Below are 16,559 nucleotides of genomic sequence, written 5' to 3'. Positions count from 1 at the left end.
GAGAACTTTGTATTTATTGATCACAAATTTCTACCATCGTTCGATATTTTCATATATTCAAAACATGTTATCACCAAGAATTGAGGCCTTTTTATGACTTACAAGAAATTTAATAGCTCTTCAGATGGCGTCGGTGAAAAATTATTAAATGTTTATAAAAAATATTGATTTAACGAAATGAATACAATTTCAAATACAAAATTTCCACATAATACAACAAGATACTGAAACATATTTTTATTAATATATTTCGTGCATTCCTGTCTTTAAAATGTCAACATCAAATATCATCCTTTTGCAATATCAGATTCGAGATAACTAAAATGATTCGCGAATTTTTTTCCGAATTCACAGCACAACACAAATACTTCAATAAATATAATGTATTGTTTATACAATATTTAACACACATTCTCAACTTTGTCGTCAAAATGCATAAAAAAATTCAAAAGCTCTTGCGAAGATAATTCGAATATTGCATCAAAATATCAAATAAGAAGAGCCAGCTCTAAAATGACATTGTTACGAAGTTTATTAAAGATGCATTTGATATATTCGTTGAAAAACGGGTTTTGACTGAACAAAATCATTCTTTTTGAAGAATACCCTTTCATTTAAAGACCTTGACAAATATCTAGGAGTTCCTTACTTTCGGAGTCAAGACTTTGTCGAAAAGATATTGATCTGAAGATTTCAGAGCCAAAACATCATGCTTGTAAAGATTTCAATGTCAATTCGGTCGGAAAAAGGAGAATATATCTAGATAAAGCGCTTTTCATGTGCGTTAATAAAAATTCTTAAAATAATTGGACTGATCATTAATCATTTTCCTTGACATGAATTGAGATATATGAAATAGAGCGTGATTGGAACACAAGTTTTAGAGGATAGCAATTAACTCAAGTTCGAAGTAGCTAAAAGAATTAATATATGGAAAAAAGATTCTTTCGATAGTTCATTCTTTTCACTTCTTCAATTTCTTTTCTTTCTTACGGCAAGGAGTGCTTTAAAGCGATCATCATTCTATGAATGGTCTTTGAACGCAGAAGTAGTATTTTTCGCGTTTTTGTAAAATTTCATTTTTAATATATTTCGATGTACTGAAAGCAATATAACGACGAGTATTAGGTTTTGATGTTTCCCGGCCTCGGCGGCCTCGCAAATAGGCTACACTCCGCCACCCCCGCTTGATTCTGGCTAGCCGTGTGATAGATCCATTGTGACAAGAAAACCTACTGATTAGATAGAGATAATGGTCTGCGATTATGCTACCATACCTAAGACCGGGTCTGTTTGTTATCTCAAGCCATGCGAGTCATGCATAAGGCCAGCAGTAAAATGGCCCAGCTTCCAACCGGTCTAGAGCTCCACAAAGTGCTGGGCTATCAAGTAAGCCAGGTTATTTCTCGCTCATTGTTCGCTAGAGCTTCCTTTCAGATGATCATTGAACAGAAACCTAGTTCAATTTATATTGGCTGATATCATCGCCCAATACGTTTTGGGTTATATAAAAAGTTCATTTCTCTCACCCCATTGCCGAAACTTCCCTTTACAATTATCTTATCATTTAACACGGTTTTCTTTTCAAAAAAGTTAACTTCCAGTATGCCTCCAACTGACATATTGCTCGAAGTTTTCATTTCAGATTACAGCTTTTTAGCTTATTCACTTCCTTCTTATTTTCACATTAATATCATCTTCTACCTTCTTGTCTTGATGGGACCCGTCACATTTTAAACGTATGTTGTATCATCGTTTTGAGATCGACTCCAATCTCTCCTTTTGTTATTTTTCACATCAATTGAAATCCGATATCACGACGATTTGTATGACAATATCATAAAATGGATTTTGAATCAGAACATCTTGAGTCATATATTGCGATTTGTTGTTGGCACAGGAATGAACTTCGATATGGAGGACGATGAGGGACATCAGTCTAAAATGGATCATATGCAATTTGAAAATGACTCAAAGCCGTTCTGATTGAAAAAGAAGGAACATGACAATTTTCGGAGAATTTGTTTTACTCCCGCATCATACCAGATCCATTTTTTTACATATTGAAAATGTTTAATGGTTCTGCGTCGTCAATCTTATAAGGATTCTGTTAGTTCTTGGATTGCAGATATGGAAAAGCTGTATTTCTATGCAGTTTCGTGGAGAAAGCATGTGTTGAAAGATTTCCTGAGCAGCATCCAGAACATTTCGGTCGAGCATGATAGTCATTATATTGTTGTGAAACGCGGACTCAAATTGGGGTCTGAGTTTCAATGGATACGAACGACATTGAAGAGACTTCGGTCTTTGTCAACTGTTGTTATTGATTTAGAACTTAAAAAGGTCATTGTTGAAGACATCAAGGATTATCTTTATTCTTGTATCTGTTTCTGATACCAATCTCGAGGCTTTTCGTATCGACGAGGCTATCTTCTCTATGGGTCATTCGGTAGAGATAAATCAAGTTTGTGTTTGGGAATTGCCAGTATAGTGCAGCTCGAGATCTTTATGATCAGCCTTAGTGCAAATGATCTTGACGAAAATAGTTTGACTATTTTATTTCATTCTCTTTCAAAGTGATGCATCGTTCTTTTTAAAGATATGGACCAGACCGGTATTCGGAAACGCAGCATCGATATTTTTCTGTCACGGAATCGGTGTGAAACAGACAAGATCATTGAATGTGACGATTTGGAATATCACAGTTTTGAGCAGCGGAAAAATGGGATAATTTTTTTTACATTGTTCAATATCATCGACAACATATCAACACAGGAAGGTAGAATCTTGATCATGACAATCAACCATATCGAAAAATTCGATGACATTTTTTTTCGTTTTGAACACATTGATATGAAAATTTTCTTTTATCGAGCCGATTTTTCAGTTGTTCAACAACTTTTTCTCTTTTTTTTTTTAAAGCCGTCTAATACACTGGTTATGGGAGGCATGAAATTAATCGATTCAATCGATTCGCCATCTACATTGACCCGTTCCGATTGGGCGACAGAGGATATCATGAAATTATCGCTCGTTTTTGGAGACAAAGTTTCTGGAGACCGTTATACTGCAGCGGAGGTTCAGAACTATTTGTTGCTGTACAGGAATAATTTTGAATTCGCAGTTTGTGATGTGGCAGAATGAATGGGTTAGTTGTGCAACTGAGCCGTAAAATATATCAAACCGGTGCGTTTTTCGCAAATTGTAAGTAACGTGAGATCAAATGTTGGGAAACGGCATGAATGTCTAGTTTAGTGATGTCTCAAGCTCGAATCAGTAGAAGGTCATGTAAAAATAATCTTTTTAGTTTTTGCAAGATCTGATATTTTTTATCAAATAAGATATACGTCTGCGGAATCCGTGCCGTCTAGGTAAATTAAACACGAGAACAAAAAAGACTTACATCATTATTGGTGTTGTAGTCTGAACGGATCCTTTAAGCATGCTTATTGCAATTGCCATTCGAGGAATCCGGTATTTAATGAAATATCCGACAATTTAAAATCCAAGTGCTACTGCTGAACTATTCCATGTCGCCGCAGTTCGATGTCAGAAGCTAGAGTAGAGAAGATTGATTCGATTTCGAATGCAAGACTGTAATCCTTGCGATATCTCAAATCGGTATTATGTTCAATGGAAGTGGGATCGGCTGTATTAAAATCGGTTCTCTGTGATGTGGATATTGTTGAATTGGAAAATGCCAGACTTGCACTGCTGCAGTCCGTTATGTCATAGTCATTATTCACATTCGAGAGGTCATGAATTTTGAGATCTCCATTGTCCATTTCTTGTCGCTCTGATCGGCGTCTTTCGAGTTTCCGAGCTCGACGATGGTATTTTCTTTGTCTTTGTCGTCATCTTTCTCGGGTTTCATTTGTTTGGTTTTCATCCATTTGCGGTGCTTTACATTCTCTTGTTTGAGGCACACTGTTGTCTGTCTGGATAGATTGCTGCAACTGATGGTCTTGCACAATCTGTTTTTTTGTTTCACATCCGGTTCTTTCTGAAACATGCATATCTTCAGCAGTATCTTCAGCTGTCATAAAAAGTTCAGATTCATCAATTGGGATCGGGGCGATAGGAGACTTGTAACTTTCTGGGTCATTGTCGAATAGTGAAAACGACGAAAGGTTTCCGAAAAAGGCAAAGTAGACACAGCAACAAATGAAGAAGCTTGTTATCGTTTCGGTCATGGGAATCTTATCGGCATGCAAATAATCAATGAATAAGTGAATCCTATCGTCATTATGTATCTGCATTCGCGATGGATTGCATCGCGTGTTTGAGTTTGTAGAGAAATCCGCGAGATGTTCAGGAGAAGTTTTGGCTTGATCCGGAATTGCATTCTGAAAGCATTTGACGATACTGTCAACCAACGATTCAAACATGCGTGGGTCATAGTAGAAAATGCCGGGTTTGCGAGTCTGTAGTAATGCTGCATGTGCAATTGCCTGATCTGGAGATCGGTTGACTAGTTTTTCAATCTCAGACGACCGGAATCCAAGCCGGTAGGTGAGCCTAGCCATCTTATGAACCGTATGCTCGTCGGCCTTTGCACGGTTGGAATTTGCGAACAACTTCGCGCCAGTCTTTGGGTCTGGCGGCATCAGTGGATAATACCTCATGGCATAGAGCCAGACCTGGCGATATCCGAGCTCAAACTGTTCCATTGGGCTCATATGTGTCCTCCGGAAGGAGGTCTCTGACGTTTGAATGAGGCATTCTCCTTCTGGTGGTGCGACAAACATGTGATTCATTGTAGTGTAAACTGAGCCTTTGACATGGCCGAGAAGGCGTTTGATGCAGAATGCGCAACTATCTAAGTATTTGAAATCCTCAAAGAACGTATAAAGGGAAGGGATGAGGCCATGAAACTGCTGCATTCGTGCCCAGATGTCAATTTGTTCTGCATCACTAAATGCGGCAAAGGCCTGGCCGCTTAGTACCAGCCCTTTTGCTGTTTTAGCGTCATTGCATAACCTAGGTGCCAGCGATTGCAATTGCTCTACTGTGTCATGATCAATCTTCTTGCTTGCTTTTGTATCCCCATCCACAAGGGACAATCAGAAGTGCCGTATGTGTCTGAGGTAGTTGTTGAGCTTCTGTGGGAAGGCGAGAGTAAATGTCAGCCTGACTTCATATTAGATCCAAAACGGCCGGAGATAGTCACGTACGTTATCGCAGTTGGCGGCAATCAGGCTGTTAAATGCACTAATCCGCATATCATGATGCCATAGACCGGGTATAGTCAATAATGCATCCAGAGCACGTCGCAGAGAGCGATATTTGGGGTTTCCAATTCGTTTGAACCGTCCTTGGTTGCTTCGCGAAAGTTTTGCCAACCACCTCCTCCGAAATGGACGATTCTCCTCTCCTTCAAATCGACGGATATTGCGGTATATCTCACCATCTGTGTGTGTTGTCTTCCATATTCGTCGATCAGAGAGGCCTTCAGCTTATCGCCAATGCCTATGGTGACCGCAGGAACGTCAATCTATGTGTGATACCCAAGGACACAGGCGTAAAGCATAGAATACAACTGTACCGTTTAGATAAAGGTCCACTATCCACCAACTGTCATCACGGGCCAAGACTTCGGATGCGGCCTGGATGCGATGATGCCCATGAAGGCCTCGTAGTTTTTCTGGATTAAAAAAAAGCAGAGATTTGAGTTTTACATCATTCATAGGAACTTTCTGCAGAACTTCGGCTTGCCCCAAAGCCACTTTAAAATCATGTTTGGCGATAATAGCGGAGATATGATTCTCAACATCAAGATATCTGCACTGGCCTGTCTAGATGACCTGCTTGAGCTGTTCCAGAACCTTTCTGTCTAGATCTCGATAATTAGGCGGATAGAATTCAATTTGTTCAACTTCGACCCTGAACGTGCATTGATACGCTCGTTGCCATTCAGTAGTTAGCCGCGCCTCCCCTGGAGTAAACCAATCTTGCTGCATGGAGTGGGACGTACGAACTTTTTGCAAAAGATAGTCTTTGGGGACAAATGGGGCAGGGTGTGGCCTTTTTATGCTCAAGAGCAGGTCCCTGAGTACCGGCTGAGCACCTCAGCGGTCATAGTGTTGACAGTATCTAAATTGTTGGATTTCTCAGGGTTTGCCCAGTGCCCCACATCACAGCCACGAAGCTGATAGCCTGCCTCAGCGGAAGCTGCCTCAGCGGTGAACATCAGTCGAAGACGACCTTCCACGAGGTTCTGTTAGATCAGCCCGGAGCAGAGCTGAGTAGAACCTGAAAGAACGGAACTAAGTGGAGCACCTGTTATCTAACCAACATTACGAAAGGAAAGCAGACAGCATCAAGACGTTTGCATTGACCATTCCGAAACACTTGCTCCAGCTGCTCCAGAGCCTTTTCGTCTAGATTTCGATACCCCGGTGGATCGAATTCAATTTGCACAATTTTGACCTTGAACGTACCCTGATACGCTCGATGCCCCACATTCACGGCTGAGGCTAACAACCTGCCTCAGCGAAAGCCGCCTTGATTCTGCACTCCTGGTTGATTGGCGGCCTTCCACGGAATTCTGTTTCTGATAGGCTTCATGTTTACCTCTGAACCGGCTGAGTACCTCAGCGGTCATAATGCTGACAGTATCTAAATTGTTGGATTTCCTAGGGCTTGCCCAGCGCCTCACATCACGGCTACGACGCGGACAACCTGCCTCAGCGGAAGCTGCCTCAGCAGTGAACTTTAGTCGACGGCGATCTTCCACAAGGTTCTGTTTAGTTATTTTTTCGATTATTCATGGTAAACAGACCAGAGCTTTATGATAGCTGCTATCTGTCAATAGGATACAGAGAAACAGCTTTAAAATATTCAGGTCGTTTAATCAGCCACGCAAGACGTTAGAAGTAGGATTCCATTTATTTTAGCATAACAGTCGGGTGAATAGGGGTTTGCACACTTGTCCGAAAAAGAGAATAACATGTAATAACAATTTTGACAGTTTTCTTAGCCGCAAAATACACAGGACCCTTTTCATTGAAATAAACACCCCGTGCGTAAAGTATTTTAAAGGGCGGAAGCCCACTTGGCAATCATCTGGATCATCTGGCTTTGATTGAGAGGCTTTGATAGGTAATCATCCATACCGACGGCGATGCATCTGTCTCGATCACCAAACATAGCATGGGCTGTCAGAGCGATAATTGGAGTGCGCGGGTGACCATGCAGGTGTTCATGTCTGCGAATCTGGGTCGTCGATTCAAAGCCACCCATAATTGGCATCTGGATGTCCATTAGTATCACGTCATATTTCCGTCGTCGAACCTGTTCCAGAGCTTCTAAGCCATTATCAACCACGGTGATGTCGTGCTGACACTTCTCAAGGAACCTGACGGCTACCCTCTGGTTTACCTCATTGTCTTCGGCTAACAGGATAGCCAAGGGCTGGATAGATCCTGTGCTGACGCGAGTGGGCCGGCTCTCGAGGGCAGGTATAATACCATTTGCGAGGTCGTTCATACAGCACGGTATTGTCACATATGAGGTGATACCTAAATCGAACGCCGTCTTCATGCTCACCACTATGGCGGGGCCGATCAGAACAACCGGGGCAAATCGAAATATCTCAAGTGCTCTCAGTTCGCGTACACGTTCCGTTGACTCCACAAGCAAGACATCATACGGCGAGGATGTATTGTTGTGAGGTTGGCTGGCCGCCCACCATGCTGGTTGCTGGTTCGCTGGATCTGCGACGACTGGCTTTAGACCGAGAGCCACTAACATTTGGCAGATGGTAGCCGCGTGGCCATCGTCGCCTCCAGCAACAAGAAGGATCTGATGGTCCCTATAGGGCATAATTCGCTTACAGATGGCATCAGAGGAGGGACCTGCTGACTTAACTGCAAATGTTAAGTGAAAGGTGCTTCCCACGCCGACTGCCGACGACACCCAGATATCCCCGCCCATAAGATTAGCCAGTTTCTTTGAGATGGACAAGCCAAGGCCTGTTCCTCCAAATCGTCTGGTCATCGAGCCATCGGCCTGTTGAAATTTATCAAAAATCAGATCTAACTTGCTGTCGTCGATTCCAATACCAGTGTCAGAGATCAGAAACTCAAGCATGTGCTCTGAAGGGTCGGAATTATTAGAAGCCGTTTTTCGAGCTGAAAGTTCAATGCAACCGTGTTCAGTAAATTTTATGGCGTTCCCGACAAGGTTGAGGATGATCTGGTGGAGACGGAAGGAGTCACTGATAACATAGTCAAGCACGGAGTTGTCCACCCGGTATGTAAGATCTAAGGCCTTTTCATTGGCCTCCACTGCAAGGGTTTTGAGAGCGTTAAAAAGAGTGCTTCCAAGGCTAAAAGGGATCCTCTCAATCACCAAGTGATTTGCTTCAATCTTGGAAAGATCGAGAACATCATCAATTATTGCCAGCAGACTATTTCCGAGGTTATGAACCACACTGAGCGTCTCCCTCGTACAGGGATCGAGGTCATCCATGCCCAGCGCCAGCTGAGTCATGCCGATAATGCCATTCATGGGCGTCCGAATCTCGTGACTCATGTTCGCAAGGAATTCTGACTTGCTATTATTCGCAAGTTCGGCTGCTTCCTTGGCCGCTTTGTTTCGCTGCAAACTATCACGGAGGCTGGAGACCATCTTGTTGATTTTCTGTTTCAGCTCGTCCATCTCTCCCGACGCGCTAACCGTGATCAATTTGCTAAAGTCGCCATCGGTAGCTGCATTGCTGATCTCTCCAAAAGCACGGACCTGAGCCGTGAGGTTGTCAGCCATGATATTGACCCCCTCGGCGATCTCTCTCCACCGGCCACACATTCCGTCTGCATTGGCCTGTCCGCCCATTCGGCCCTCTACTCCAACATCCCGTGCAACCCGCTTGAGTTCCTGTGCAAATCGATCCAATTGCTGAACCATATGATTGATGGTTTCCTTTAATGTCAGGATCTCTCCACGAGCATGAACCTCAATCTTCTTGCTCAGATCGCCCCTGGCGATTGCCTGGGTCACATCGGATATCGAACGCACTTGCAGCGTTAAATTATGGGCCATAGTGTTGACATTGTTAGTCAGATCCTTCCATCTTCCCTCGACGTTGATCACAACAGCCTGGCCACCGAGCGTTCCGTCTACTCCTACCTCTCGCGCCACCTTGCTGACTTCAAAGGCGAATTGGTTTAACCTGTCTACCATCCCATTAATCGTGTTCTTAAGGTCCGCAATCTCACCGTTTACATTAGCAGTGACTTTTTTTGTGAGATCACCGATAGCCACGGCGGTGGTGACTTCCGCAATTTCCCGAACCTGGGTAGTCAGATTCATCGCCATTCGGTTAACGTTCTCGGTGAGGTCCCTCCAAACGCCCTGGACGTCGTTTACCGTGGCCTGGCCCCCAAGCACCCCATCAGTTCCGACCTCCTTCGCTATCTTCGTGACCTCCTGGGCAAATTGCCGGAGTTGGTCCACCATCGAGTTGATGATATCCTTCAAGGCAAGGAGTTCCCCCCGGCAGTCAGCTTGGACCTTTTGCGTGAGGTCTCCGTTTGCGACAGCCCGGGTGACTGTCGCGATATCGCGTACTTGAGTGGTCAGGTTGTTGGCCATCGCATTGACATTGACTGTCAACTCGTTCCACATTCCCCGGATGCCATAAATCTGGGCCTGTCCGCCAAGGACGCCTTCGATTCCAACATCACGAGCGACACGGGTCACCTCCGTGGCAAACGTGCGAAGCTGATCCACCATGGTGTTTATGGTCTGTTGCAGCTGAAGGACCTCACCTTTCGCCGGTCTTTCGATCTTCTGGCTTAACTCCCCGTGAGCAACCCCAGTCATGACCGCTGCAATCTCCCGTACTTGGCCTGTGATATTTAATGCCATTACGTTGACATTATCGGTAAGCTCCTCCCAGACACCGTGAACGCCTGCTATCTGGGCCTGACCGCCAAGAATTCCTTCAGTACCCACCTCCCGGGCAACTCTTGACACCTCACTTGCGAATACTCTCAACTGATTTATCATATCGTTGATAGTGACCTTGAAAGTGGTGATGTCTGGATCCATCTCAACTGGGCGAATCTGAACCTTCGTGGAGAGATCCCCATTGGCAACCTGCGTAATGATCCTCCCAATCTCCTGTAATGCTTGTTGGAATGCTTTATTCACTCGCTGGTGCTTCCGCAGCTCCTCCAGCAGGTTGGCCTTATCCTGCCAATGGCACTCCATGGCCTTGGCCTGTTGGGAATGTAAAAGCCCTCCAAGCATTCGGGACAAAATCTCCCGTGGCACACTGATGTATTTCGCGTCTTGGCGAAGAGTGCATTGCACCCACGCAACGTCAGCATCTATGGCTTCCCCGGTATCCGTGTCTAGGTTCGATTCTATGATTCCTCCTTGGCAACCACATGTCATCTCAGCTTTAGATCTTTCATCCTTCATTGAATGCTCTAACGCTGTCGTGCCAGGTGTACATGGCTTTGCTGAGAACGTGTGATCGAAGAATGACACTGGTTGAAAAGGTATGGCTGGCGATGATAACTCACTTCCAGGAGTGACAGGCAAATTAAAAGAAGCGAGACATTTCAGGTGGTGAACCAGGCGGACTAGCGCTAGGATATTCTTCTCGAATATGGCTTTTCCTTCACTTTGTTGACCTGGGAGTCGCAAGAGATCGATATTTATCGAGTCCTTAGATGAGTCAGCAGAGTAGAGAGAAAGGAATCATCCCAACGTACTGATGTTAGCCTCCCTTCAACGATGTCTCGCAGTATGGCAGCTGAGGCTAAAAAGGCCTCATTGGCAGTCGACATAGTCAATCAACGGCGACAGCTTATATGCCCTCCTTGAAGGGTATATAATAGGTTTGTAGCAAGTCGAAAAGCAGTCAATGTGTTGTGGGCTTAGAAAAGGACAGAAACGCAGGAAAAGGTCAGGTTGGTTTGTACTGACGGCTAGAGTGATACAATAGTCGGTCGGATTTTAAATGAAGGACTAGGGTTATTTTAAGGCGCTCCAGGCCAGCTGGCTCGCTTCAAACCGGATTAACCATGATATTATCGAACAGCCTGCCTTAATGTAAGTCTGGATCTAGGCGCGGTCTATGCAGAGTCACGCGGTAATATCCACGACCCAGGAGTGTAGGGTCCGGGCTTGATTTGAGTCTAGAATCAACCTATGCAGACGTGCTGTGGCATGGGTGGGTGACACGAATCACAAATTCCATTTGGACATGTGGTGAGGGGGCTAGACCGACCAATTCGTATCCTCCATATTGAACTGACAATATTTGGGCGGATACCTTTTCCTATTCCAATCAACTGCCTCCGATCCAGCCACGCAGCCTGGAAACGCCAGGCAAATAATATTATCCGATCAGGGAGCATAGAAGGCCTTGAGAGACGTGTTGGCGAAGGGATGTGAAATTCAATGGATGTGGTAGGAATGAACAAGGGAGGTAGGATCGTCTGCCGAATAGATAAATCTGGTTGAGAAATAAAATGGCGATTTTTAACGGGTGCAAGCATCAACTTCATGTTAGATCGGGAGTTATGGGATGTCTGAATAATTTATAGACTTGCTTCGGCTGTTGCGGAGTTACGTCAGAGCCGACTTGGTGTGCCGGACCCAGTGGGTAGTGCCTAGCAAGAAGGCTGGCATCGGCACGATTCCTCGAAGTATCTCCCTTTTGGAATAGCATGAAAATGACTTAAAGTGGACGTGGTCCGCCTTAGCACTCCTTCTCGGGAATTGGACAAGTTATAGGTTTCGTTACACCACAGGGCTAGTTGCGTATGATATAGCGTTGAGGTCAGGCGGGGGGCGTTCAATTGATACGTCAATTGATGATATTCGCCTACGCATTCACTCCAGTTTGTGAGAGGAATAACGACGAATAACGGTCTTTCACTTGCGCCACTTGGAGAAGAGAGAGAACTAGCTGCCCGTAGACGAAACGCAATTCGGGTAGACCCCGGCATGATTATCTGCAATTTTGGGTAGTGATCCTCCATGATCAGTCAGAAACCTACTAGGGACATTAGTGTGTTGGGTAAAGCTATGAGAACATGATCGGAATGCTGCACCAATGATTAAAAGTACCGGCAGGCAACGAAATGGTCACAATATCGCCTTTGGATGACAATGAAACTATTGGAACTGCATCCTGCGGACGTCGCAATTGTCGAGCCTACATCTGCGACCGACCCGGATATCGAGGAATACCCCCAGCCTGAACATTGATAGGTAGCATTATCGCTGTAGCGTAATCTGTATTTGAGGAACTATTGATCCGAAAGCCTCAGCAAAAACTCCCTGAGGGGGTTTCATTCCTCAGCGTGAGTCATAGTTGCACTCGCCAACTATAGTTAATTCAGGAACCGTCATGAACCGATGCATCTAGGAATTAGGGCCGGACAAATTGCGATCAGGTCGCAAGTTAGTACTAGACTACCCGTAATGGCTGTGGGACTCAAAAGCCCAGAGAAGATGCTCGATAGGCAGAAATCGATTTGGTGGGCTTGGAAAGAAAATCCCAAACCAATGTTCCCTCGGCGCTTTACCCACACAATCCTCATCAGGAGCTAAACCTTACGGTTCGGACTATTCATGGATGGGATTTGATCCCTACCTACAAAAGACGTGAAGCCAGGAGTACTTTGCCGCCGAGACTAGAGTCACTGAGACCGCCTCGATATCTCACTCTGAGCAATGTTGTGTAAGACGAACCCCTTCAACCCGACATAAATATAGCTTAGTCTCATCGAGACATAGTGGCCATTGTGCTGCGATTCAACTGCTCTATTCTTCCACTATACCCAAGGCCCTCGGCAACAGATAGATTAAAAAGGTCCTGCATTTGTGTTGTCTTATCACTACATGCATATCTTTGCGAAAAGGATTCGCTTATGTAAGAGACGCAAATTGCCTTTAACGTTTTCAACCACCGAGCGGTCTAAACCCCCGAGCGGTCCGTTTTCTTCCGCACCCCCATCTAAATCGACCTTTAAAACCACCAACGCTATTAGAATTGATTAATTAAAATACATGAAATAATAGCTATTTACTAGGGCAATTCCGAATTGTATGTCCAATTGTTCCACACCCACTACAGCGTTGCGGAGCTCGTCGACGAGGCGCCGGAGTAGATTCCGCAGGCTGCTCATTAAGCTGCGTGTTAAGCTGCTGAACGCGATTTTCACTTTCTTGTACATTAAGAAGGCGGTCATTTCCTATTTCAGCACGTTTTCTTGCCTTTTTCTGGCGTTGTCGTCCATTTTCAGCACGTATAGCCCTAATTTCTTGCTCTAAAAGTAGCTGGGTTTGCATTGCCATTTGCGCCGCTTTCTCAAGATGTTGAATATGTGCAATAGGACTGCTAGAAAGCTGCCGCTTTCTATTAAGGCTGTTCTGCAGGCTTCGAACCTTTCGATCTAGCTGGCGAGTATTCTGCGGAGTCTGAAAAGCAGAGGAAATTGAGCCTTCAACTAGTGGTGGTGTAGGCGTACGCAGTTGAAAGGTAAGCGTAGAGAGGATATGCTCTGGATTAAGCGGCTTAAGCCCTGCTCCTCTAAAACCGCTGCAGATATTAGATAAAGTAAAGACTTCCTTGTGTGCATCTGGATATAGCGATAGAAAGTCTTCTTTATCAATATGATTGTTGCCGACTTTCATACGATGTTCAAGAAGCTTTCCGTACGCCTTCTTAAGCGGACTAAAGACACCCACATCAAGCGGTTGAAGAAGATGCGAAGCATGAGCAGGCATGCAGAGACAGATTATTGCATGTTGCTTGCAGAAATTATCGAATTCAGCAGTTAGATGGCTGCTATGGCCGTCAAGAATAAGTAACCGCTTAGCACCAGTCATATAGCGCTTAGAAAGCGGTTCAAAGACATTTTTCAACCAGAGAAGGCCTATTTCATCAGTCTTCCAGCCATTCTGACTAGTAGAAATCCACCAGTCGCGAGGAAGCTTAGGTTCTTGGAACCAGGCAGCCTGTTGGACGCTTGCTTTCAATATAATGCCTGGCGGTAGATGTACGCCTTTTGACCCGATTGTCTCGATAACTGTGACCCATTCACGATTGCCCTGAATAACTCTGCGCGGCCGCTCGCTTCGCTCAACTGCAGTAATCACTTTTGAAATAGAGCAGAGTCCCATTGCAAAGCCAGTCTCGTCGAAGTTCCAGATATCGTCTTCATGTATGCCGTGTTCTTGAATAGTTGCTTGTACAATCTCAAACCACGGTTTTATAACCTTTGGATCTTCCTGCTTTGCGCGCTGATAAATAATACATCTAATATATCGCGTACGGAGCTCAGAATAACGCTTAACGAATTTATAAGGCCAGTTGATTCCGAAAGCTGCAGACATGCCTTGTAGACGATTATCAAGCAATATCTGAGCCATTCCACGCAGAAATTCGGGCCGAATTGGAAACCCTCGCTTATCTGCATCTAGTAATTGCTTTAAAAGCAATTGCTCTTCGATTTCGGTCAGTTTGTAGCCATTAGCGCGTGTTTCCGATCGTAATTTGATTCCATTAAGCCGTCGCAGTAAAGTCGTTTTTGAAACACTAAATAGGTCTGCTGTACGCGTTTTTGATCGAATTTTTTTTGATTTAGAGGCAGATACTGCCATCTGAATTCGACTCTCCTTAGAAAGATGCATTTCCGATGATAGTGGTGGAAAAAAGACGCGTCGAAGTTGAAGTTCTGAATTAGATAGGGGGTGGTGGAGAAAACGGACCGCTCGGGGGTTTAGACCGCTCGGTGGTTGAAAACGTTAACGTAATCAACCTACGAACCGCGGATACTACCGAACCGCGGATCCTTCGTCATGGCCACCACTATTTGAAGCTTTTCAACCACCAACTCCATTGAATTTAATTAAATAAATACATAAAAAAGTAGCTATTTACTAGGACAGTTCCGAATTGTATGTCCAACTGTCCCGCAGCCACTGCAGCGTTGCGGAGCCCGTCGACGAGATACAGGAGTAGATTGTTCAGGTTGCTCAATAAGCTGCGTATTTAGCTGCTGAACGCGATTTTGGCCTTCCTGTACAGATAAAAGGGTATCATCTTCTAGTAGAGCACGTCTTCTTGCTTTCTTTTTATACTTTCGCTCATTTTCAGCTCGTAAAGTCTTGATTTCTTGCTGTAAAAGAAGGTTGGTTTGCATCGTCATTTGAGCAGCCTTTTCAAGATGTTGAATATGAGCAACTGGACTGCTAGAAAGCTTTCGTTTAGCACTAAGGCTGTTCTGCAAGCTGCGTATCTCTCGATCTAACTGGCGAGTATTCTGTGGAGTCTGAAAAGCAGAGGAAATTGATTCTTCAACTAGTGACGGTGCAGGTGTAGGCGTATGTAGTCGAAAGGTAAGCTTCGAAAGGACTCGTTCTTGATCAAGTGATTTAAGCCCTGCGCCTGTAAAGCCACTGCAAATATTCGTAAAAGTAAAGACTTGAGCCCGTGCGTCTGGATATAGCGATAAAAAGTCCTCTTTATCGATATGGTTGTTACCCGCACTCATACGTACGCCCTTCAAGCAGCTTTCCGTATGCGCGTTTAAGCAGGCCAAAAACACCCACATCAAGCGGTTGAAGAAAGTGCGAAGCGTGAGCAGACATACAAAGACATATTATTGCATTTTGTTTGCAAAAATCGTCGAATTCAGCAGTCAAATGACTACTATGGCCATCCAGAATGAGTAGGCGTTTTGCACCAGTCATATAACGCCTGAAAGAAGATTCAAAGACATTCTTTAGCCAAAGAAGACCTATTTCATCGGTAGTCCAGCCATTTTGACTTGTTGCAATCCACCAGTCTCCAGCAAGCTTAGGTTCTTGGAACCAAGCAGCTTGTTGTTGGGTCCCTTTCAGTATAAGAATGGGTGGTATATGTACGCCGCTTGAGCTGACTGTTTCGATGATTGTAACCCATTCACGATTACCCTGGATAACCCTGCGTGGCCGCTCACTACGCTCCACTGCGGTAATTACTTTAGAAGTTGAGCAGAGCCCCATTGCAAAGCCAGTTTCATCAAAATTCCAGATATCGTTCTCGTGTATGCCGTGTTCTTGAATAGTCTTGTGGACCAATTGAAACCATGATATTATAACCTTTGGATCCTCTTGTTTTGCACGTTGATATGTAATTCGTCTATTATATCGTGTACGTAGTTGAGGATGACGTTTGGTGAAATTATATGGCCAGTTAGAACCAACATTTGCTGTAGGATTTCGAAGACGCGCGCGAAGTAGGATTCCTGCTATTTTGCGTAAGAATTCGGGCCGCATTGGAAATCCTCGCATATCTGCATCTAGTAATTGCTTAAGAATCGTTTCTTCTTCAAACTGAGTAAGGTTATGATTATTGGCGCGTGTTTCTGATCGTGGTGTTGCACCGTTGAGTCGATTGCGTAGAGTACTTTCAGAGATCGCAAAAACCTGCACAGCGCGTAATACCGATTTAATTTGGCCCTTTCGATAAGCTGAAACAGCCATTTGAATACGTGATTCTTTAGAAGGAGGCATGTTGTATTTGGTGTTGAAGATATGACGCGTTGAAT

General features: G+C 44.4%; 1 protein-coding gene across 1 annotated transcript; it reads right to left on the bottom strand.

Annotated features, from left to right (window-relative positions):
* Positions 1–7,035: 7,035 nt before the first annotated feature.
* On the bottom strand, positions 7,036–10,254 carry NIK1_4 (histidine kinase osmosensor; the record flags this gene model as incomplete). Its single annotated transcript, XM_046091111.1, has 1 exon — positions 7,036–10,254. One exon carries the CDS (start codon positions 10,252–10,254, stop codon positions 7,036–7,038), a length of 3,219 nt encoding a protein of 1,072 aa, XP_045947088.1.
* Positions 10,255–16,559: the final 6,305 nt, after the last annotated feature.

This window comes from Aspergillus melleus (genome assembly GCF_016097325.1).
Source record: "Aspergillus melleus strain CBS 546.65 chromosome Unknown contig5, whole genome shotgun sequence".
Classification (NCBI taxonomy): Eukaryota; Fungi; Ascomycota; class Eurotiomycetes; order Eurotiales; family Aspergillaceae; genus Aspergillus; species Aspergillus melleus.
The sequence above is the reverse complement of the archived record's forward strand: the minus strand, read 5'-3'. Positions and strand labels throughout refer to the sequence as shown.